Here is an 8,115-nt window from a genome sequence, read left to right on the forward strand (position 1 = left end):
TATTATTCCCTACTTAAAATTTTCTCCTCCCTCTATTCTTTCTCCTTCTTCTCTTCCTCCTTGTTCTCTATAATGTCTTCTACTTCTTCCCATCTTTTTTCAGTTCTTATTCCTCCTGATTCTTCTTATTTTAATTTTTCTCCTCCTCCTCCTCCTCCTAGATTATTATCCTTCTTCCTCTTTCGGTTCTTCTTCTTCTCCTCCTCCTCCTTCTCCTTAGAATTTATCATACCCTCTTCCACAGCCCTATTCATTTATTTTTTCCTTACCCTCTCCCTTCCTTCCTCTCTCTCCCTCCCCCTCTCTCTCCCTCTCCCAGTTAAAGTTCTTATTATCCTCATTTTCTGTCCTTGTCTCTCCTCCTTTACCTCCATTTTCTGTCCTTTTCTCTCTTGTTTTATCCTCATTTTCTGTCCTTGTCTCTCCTCCTTTACCTCCATTTTCTGTCCTTTTCTCTCTTGTTTTATCCTCATTTTCTGTCCTTGTCTCTCCTCCTTTACCTCCATTTTCTGTCCTTTTCTCTCTTGTTTTATCCTCATTTTCTGTCCTTGTCTCTCCTCCTTTACCTCCATTTTCTGTCCTTTTCTCTCTTGTTTTATCCTCATTTTCTGTCCTTGTCTCTCCTCCTTTACCTCCATTTTCTGTCCTTTTCTCTCTTGTTTTATCCTCATTTTCTGTCCTTGTCTCTCCTCCTTTACCTCCATTTTCTGTCCTTTTCTCTCTTGTTTTATCCTCATTTTCTGTCCTTGTCTCTCCTCCTTTACCTCCATTTTCTGTCCTTTTCTCTCTTGTTTTATCCTCATTTTCTGTCCTTGTCTCTCCTCCTTTACCTCCATTTTCTGTCCTTTTCTCTCTTGTTTTATCCTCATTTTCTGTCCTTTTCTCTCCTCCGTTACCTTCACGGCTTTATTTTTTGCTCTCTCTCTGTCTCTCTCTCTCTCTCTTTCTCAATTCCGAATCCCAATCTCCTCTCTTTCACCCACCTCCTCTTTTTCTCTTTTCCCCTGAAAATATCGCCTGCGGCGCGGTGGGACCTTTTTTCTTATCCAGAAAAGCTTCACCTTTCCTCGCACAGACTGTTCAACTTGGGGACTAAAACAAGCGTAAGAAGTAGGTAAAGAGGAATAGAAAATCTGGAATACGCTTGAATGGAAATTGAGATGAAGAAAAAAACAAATGGAGAAAAAAACAAATGCAGGAAAGAAGAGAGAAAATACTGTCCCCATGATGATGATGGAAAGTTGAAATGGAAAAGACAACGAGGAAGAAGAAGAAGAAGGAGGAGAAGAAGGGGGAGAAGAAGAAGGAGGAGAAGAAGGAGGAGAAAAAGGAGGAGAAGAAGAAGGAGGAGGAGAAGAAGAAGAAGAAGAAGAAGAAGAAGAAGAAGAAGAAGAAGAAGAAGAAGAAGAAGAAGAAGAACAGAAAGGTATTATCCAAGAGAAGAAGGGAGAGGAGAAGGAACCGAAAGACTTTTGCTGAAGAAAAAGGAGAAGGGAGGAGGAGGAAGAGGAGTAGAAGAAGAATAGGAAGAGGACGACGAAGGAAGTATAGAAAAAACCAAGATACTTTCCATTCTATTTATCCAAATAGTGTTGGATCTATGGGGAAAAAATGGGGATGTCAGCCTAGTTAGCTTGGTTGGTAGGTCGTCTGCCTTGTAAGCGCTAGGCCGCGGGTTCGATTCCCGCCCGGGGCGGATTTTATCCTGATGGGATAATGTTCGTTCTCGGAACGGAGGGAGGAGAAGAAGAAGGAGGAGGAGGAGAAGAAGGGGGAGAAGAAGAAGGAGGAGAAGAAGAGGGAGAAGAAGAAGGAGGAGGAGGAGAAGAAGGGGGAGAAGAAGGAGGAGAAGAAGAGGGAGAAGAAGAAGAAGGAGGAGAAGAAGAGGGAGAAGAAGAAGAAGGAGGAGAAGAAGAACAGAAAGGTATAATCCAAGAGAAGAAGGAAGAGGAGAAGGAACCGAAAGACTTTTGCTGAAGAAAGAGGAGAAGGGGGAGGAGGAAAAGGAGTAGAAGAAGAATAGGAGGAGGACGACGAAGGAAGTAAAGAAAAAACCAAGATACTTTCCATTCTATTTATCCAAATAGTGTTGGATCTGTGGGAAAAAAATCGGGATGTCAGCCTAGTTGGCCTGGTTGGTAGGTCGTCTGCCTTGTAAGATTTTATCCTGAACGGATGTTTGATCTCGAAAAGGCTGACCTTCCCAGCCTAGTTAGCTTAGTTGGTAGTGCGTCTGCCTTGTAAGCGCTAGGCCGCGGGTTCGATTCCCGCCCGGGGCGGATTTTATCTAAAAAAAAGGCTGACCTTCTCCTATCCTGTCTTCCTTCTCTCTTAGATTTCGGGACGATAAGACCTTAGCAGTTACAGTTCCCTCTATCAGACCTCTTAAAAAAAAAAAAGTTTGTGCGGAATCGTTCTTCAAAAACAGGGGGCCAGATTCCCCTGTCTACTTCACTGGTTGGGGCAGTCACCCCTGGTGAACCTCACCGTCCGTCACTGATTGTAATATTATACCGAACTACTCCCGTCTGATTAAAATACTCCGATTGTGTCTTCAAACTTTCCAACATGCTAACAGACATGCTATAAGACAACAGACATGCTAACAGACATGCTATACGGCAGTGATGGATAGAACAAAGGGAGCTTTCCAGAGAGGTGTTTCCTCTAGACATGCTCCAGGGCCGAAGCTAGGGACGTTGACTTTGGCCGAGAATTCTGAATGAGTCGTTTTCTTCTTCCTTTTCTTTTTTCTTCTTCTCCTCCTCCATCTTCTTGTTCTTTATTCCAACCTCTCGCCACGGGAAAAAAAACCCGTGACAGTAAGCCCCTCCCTCCTAGGTAAGCCCCTCCCTCCTAGGTAAGCCCCTCCCCCTAGGTAAGCTTCTCCCTCCTAGGTAAGCCCCTCCCTCCTAGGTAAGCCCCTCCCTCTTAGGTAAGCCCCTCCCTCTTAGGTAGGCCCTCCTCCCTAGGTAAGCCCCTCCCCCCTAAGTCCGCCCCTCCCTCTTAGGTAAGCCTCTCCCTCCTAGGTAGGCCCTCCTCCCTAGGTAAGCTCCTCCCCCTAAGTCCGCCCCTCCCTCTTAGGTAAACCTCTCCCTCCTAGCTCCTCCCTCCTAGGTAAGCCTCTCCCTCCTAGGTAAGCCCTCCTCCTAGGTAAGCCCCTCCCTCCTAGGTAAGCCCTCCTCCTAGGTAAGCCCCTCCCTTCCTAGGTAAAGAGCGTATGCGGTGACGTCAAAGTTTACGATTTACCGGTATTTTTTAAATCGATTTATCTCGGGATCTAGATGTCGTAGAAGAAAAATTAAAATTCCGTTGGTCCTCATTTTTCCTGCTCTATGACTTTGAAACATCACCCAAGTAAGCGCAACTGATCTATTGTAGCTTTTATGTACCTATTTCAAGGCAAGACTTACACGAGGCAAGAGTGCCTTTAATTAAACTAATGATGGTGGGGAGGGAAATTTATTTTCATTTCGTTAAACTCTCTATGTTGTATACGGCCTTGTTAACATAACAAGGTGTGTTTCAACAAGGTCTACAAAATGAAAAAGTTTAAACTAACAGTTTCGCCGAATCAAATACGAAAAGTCAAGGGTGTTCTCTGCTTCCTCGACCCGTTCCTACTTGTGAGTTTCATCCAATTTTTTCCCAAAATGTTCTCTAGGCAATGTACATTAAATGAGAGTATTCCCACTACACACGACACGAATTTTTTCCGAAGGACAAGTGGGAACGGGGCTTCATTCTCTCTGTTAAAACATATATGTCTTTAGGAACGTCGTTTTCCTTTTATAACATAGCATTCCTTTTCTATCTGTTATATCATGGCCCCATGTCCTTCTGGCTCTCTTCTCTCTGTTATGACATTTTTTAGGAACCTCCTTTTCCTCATAGCAGAGGATCTCCTTTCTCTCTGTTATTATGTTTTGAGTGCACTCCCCAAGGGACCTCCGGCGTGTGAGCCAGTAAAGATAGTGTGACTCACTCGGCCATGGAGGTTTGCTATCTAAACCTAATAAACCAAACACTGTAACCAGAAGTAGGTACAACTTTTTTCTGATATTTTTGCTAGATTTTCAAGCTTTCGGGGGCTCTTAGAGGCCCCTTTTTGGCGAGATTTTCGGGCTTTCAGGGGCATTTTCTTAGAGGCCTTTTTTCCTCAGATTTTTGCTGGATTTCTTTTGAGATTTTTGCTGGAATTTTTCTCTGAGATTTCTGGACTTACCTATAGATATGCACATCCCGGGTCTGCCCAATCCTGTGGCACCTGTCCTGCGCCTGCGCATCCATGGTGGGATTCCAATCGCTATCGTAGAACACGACGGTGTCTGCGCCGGTCAAGTTGATGCCCACGCCACCAGAGCGCGTGCTCAGAATGAAACAGAAGATGCGGGCGTCCATGTTGAACCTCTCCATGAGCACCTGAATGAAACAGAGAGAAAGGATATGTCAAGTCCGATGTTTCATTGCTAAGAAATAAAGAAAGGTGGTGAAACACCTAATTTTTAAACCTGTTATCTTTCTGACAGCCTAGTTAGCTTTGTTGGTAGCGCGTATGCCTTGTAAGCGCTAGATTTAGATTAAAAACTTAGGTATTAATATTGTTTAGATTTAGGTACACTTTTTTTAAGTTAAGGCTTAGGTTTAGGTACAATTAAACAGGAAGTAAAGCAGAATGCACTCCCTTTGCTAAGAAATAGCAAAGATTGAGTGCAAAGCACATCCACTCGTAAAATTTGTAGCCAAAACCAAATCAGCCCAAAGCAATCACCCTAGTTAGGGCTGATAGAGAGGCTGACGAAAAACACTCAAACTCAAGTATTTTTTTTTTTTTTAATCGAGAACCAAATGTAGGACCCTTCCGACCCACACTCACCTGTCGCTGATCCACCTTGGTCGTACCGTCCAGACGCAGGTAGATGTGGCCGTGAAAGTTGAGGAACGCTTCTAGCACGTCCAACATTCGGGTCATCTGCGTGAATATCAGCACCCGATGTCCGCCCGCCTTCAGCTTGCGAAGTATCACATCCAAAGATTGTAGCTTACCTAAAGGATAAAGACCAGAAAGGGTTAACACAATAGAAAACAATATACAGTCGAACCTGGATTTAAGAGAATCCAGGGGACCACCTTTTTTTCTCTTATATCCAGGTTTCCAATATATCCAGTTTCTTTAATATCGGGGTCCAGCATGAAGGGCCCAGAAAATTTTCTCTCATATCCAGGTTCGACAGTAATAAGTTAAAAAAAAAGAATAGTAACTAATTATTTAATCTTTTTTTTCTCAAAATTATAACCTCTTTTTTATAAATTTTAGCTTTCGCCAAATGGTGATGACCTAATAAAGAAAAGATTTGTTTTGTATATCTTTAGAACCTACTTTAGATAATTCAATAGACGTTTCCCAGGTTGATATTATTTCCTACCGTTATATTTTTTGAACACATAGGATGTCTAATGTAAAACACACCAATAATCGCCAATTTGCTCAGGGTTGTACAAAGATGGAAAGTACACCTAAGGCCAGGCACTCACTATCAGGTATCATGTACACCTGATAGGCGGACCTGGTCAAGTGTACATGTCAGGTCTACCTGACAGTAAGTGGCTGACCTAACCAGTTATACACATATACAGGGAATAAAAAAAAGCACTCACCACAATCGTACTGTATAAGCCGCGGGTCGGGGAACTGCGTGCACATGGCCGAGGTGACGGGATGCAAGAGCCGCAGTTTGGGCCGCAGCTCGGCGGTCATGGCCGCCTCCATGCGGCGCAGTCGGTGCAGGGAGGAGGGGTGAGGGTGACAGATGCGCAGCTCGGGGGTTGGGGCCGTCACCGCAGGAACGTAGACGAGGAAACTGTAAATAGGGTGGGGGGGAAGTAAATTGTAATTGTAATTGTAATTTATTTATTCAGACTGACAGACAGACACCGAAGCGAATACAATAGCCCGTCCACTATACCTTTTTTTTACTATCGTAATAATAAAGGAAGGACGGGCTAAAACGGGGAAAGGGGAGATAAAATCATACAAATAAATGTTGGAGATTTGGGGGATTCCTAAAAGTTTACGATACTTGTACGACATCGCGTTACATCTACTTTTTTTTCCTACGACCGATACCACTGAAGATGCCGTAACTGGCGAAACCCGGTATGGTAGTGAATAAATGATATTGTAAAACAAACAAGCAGGGTCCGTCCCTCCGGGAATTTTTTAGCCCGTAGTGATTAGAGAAAATCAGTACCTATGTACCTTCCTAATTTGTTTAAACTGATGATGAACAAATAGTAAGGTAGAAACGGTTCTATCATCATAGGATAACCAAGAAAATGACGTTTTGACAACTTTACCTTTTTTTTTTTAATTAATCAGGGTGTTTATTTTGTAAAATGTACCCCCCATAATGTATCAAATATATAAGACCTTGGTTAGACTGCTGGGGTAAAGGGACTTTTCAGTCCTATCCCAGCAGGATAAACAAGGTATATTCCAGCCTAGTTAGCTTAGTTGGTAGTGCGTCTGCCTTGTAAGCGCTAGGCCGCGGGTTCGATTCCCGCCCGGGGCGGACTTTATCCTGAACAGATAATGTACGTTCTCGGAACGGCTGGCTTTCTCCTATCCTGTCTTCCTTTTATCTTCGCTTTCGGGACGATAAGACCTTAGCAGTTACAGTTCCCTCTATCGAACATCTACAAAAAAACTTGTTTTTTCGGTGTTCAAATGTACCCCAGACATTCCTAGTAGTACTGAACGACAGGCAGCACTCCAAGCGGAATTTCCAGGAATTACTGTATGTCCTGTCTGCCACACGAAACATTATGGATATGTGAAATGTTCATGTATAAACTTGGACAAATGAAAACAAATCCATATAGGTGGGTGGTATCTTTTTATGTAAATGGAACCTAGCCTTTTTGAACTTGGCAAAATGAGGTCAGACAGCCAGATGAAATTCGGTCAACATGGTAATATATTCAGCAAACATAAGTCGCGAAACCATTTTCATCTTATCATCATTCCAAAAAGCTATACATACTAATGAAAATTTCAAAATTTCTAGTCGATCTGATCCTAAACGGTTTACTATTTTCAAACTTGAACCAAAATACTTTTAGGACAGAGGGGTCAGACAGCCAGATGAAATTCGGTCAACATGGAGAATCTATTCAGCAAACATAAGTCGCGAAACCATTTTCATCTCATCATCATTCCAAAAAGATAAAATTCAAATTTCAAAATCCTTGTAAACATGGAAAGTAAAAATTTGATTTGAACCGTTCACCTATTTCTTTTATACCTGTATCCTTCCACCTGTATCCTTTCACCTTTTTACCAATATCGTAAATTTGATACCTATATCTACTTACCAATCTTATAAATCTTATCTATGGGAAATATATATGTATGGATACTTTTTCTTCTTCATACGTATGTACCTTTTCCATTTCCATTTCTACATTGACCACCAGGAATGGTGGCGTCTTCGAAAGCCAAGTGCCTCCAGGTGTAAACATCAACTATTTTTCCAACTCGCTTGTCCCTTTCTTCCTTTCGGTCGTCTCCTCCTTTTTTCATTTTCTGTATTTTCGACTTGTCCTTCGTTTTCAGCTTCTTCCCTTTTCGTCTTCTTGTTTTTCTTCTGCTTTTTCCCTTTCTGTATTTTCGACTTGTCCTCCTTCCTTTTCGTCTTCTTCTTCTCCTCCCTCCTCCTCCTCCTTCTTCTTCTTCTTCTTCTTCTTCTTCTCCTTCTCCTTTTTCTCCTGCTTTTTTTTGCCTCTTTCTTCTTTTTTCTGCTTTTCCCTTTCGTCCTTTTTTTTTTTCTTCTTCGTTGTGTTCCTTCCATTTTTCGTCCTCCGTATTCTATCTTCTTCTTCCTCCTCAGCGTCTTCTTCCACTTCATGCTGCCTGGCTTTTATATCTTTTGTATTTAATTTGATATTTTGCCAGCAGTCCCTCGAAGGCATTTAAGTAACATTATTATCCTTTCCTTCCCATGAAGGGAGGAATAGAGATAGAGAGAGAGAAAGATAAAGAGAGAACGAGATAATGAGGAAGGAGGGAGAGAGATAGCAGAGAAATGGCTTATTGGAGTATTGGACAATGTAGTA

At 42.4% G+C, this 8,115-nt stretch overlaps 1 protein-coding gene across 1 annotated transcript; it reads right to left on the reverse strand.

Moving 5' to 3' along the window:
- Positions 1 to 4,202: 4,202 nt before the first annotated feature.
- LOC103511128 (helicase SWR1) lies at positions 4,203 to 5,866 on the reverse strand. Its single transcript, XM_026824983.1, has 3 exons — positions 5,659 to 5,866; positions 4,877 to 5,046; positions 4,203 to 4,422 (listed from the first exon to the last, which is right to left on the reverse strand). The coding sequence occupies exons 1-3, from the start codon at positions 5,768 to 5,770 to the stop codon at positions 4,222 to 4,224; spliced, it is 483 nt and encodes a 160-aa protein (XP_026680784.1). The 5' UTR covers positions 5,771 to 5,866; the 3' UTR covers positions 4,203 to 4,221.
- Between the last annotated feature and the right edge of the window lie 2,249 nt (positions 5,867 to 8,115).

The sequence above is a fragment of the Diaphorina citri genome, unplaced genomic scaffold, assembly GCF_000475195.1.
Source record: "Diaphorina citri unplaced genomic scaffold, Diaci psyllid genome assembly version 1.1 scaffold678, whole genome shotgun sequence".
Classification (NCBI taxonomy): Eukaryota; Metazoa; Arthropoda; class Insecta; order Hemiptera; family Psyllidae; genus Diaphorina; species Diaphorina citri.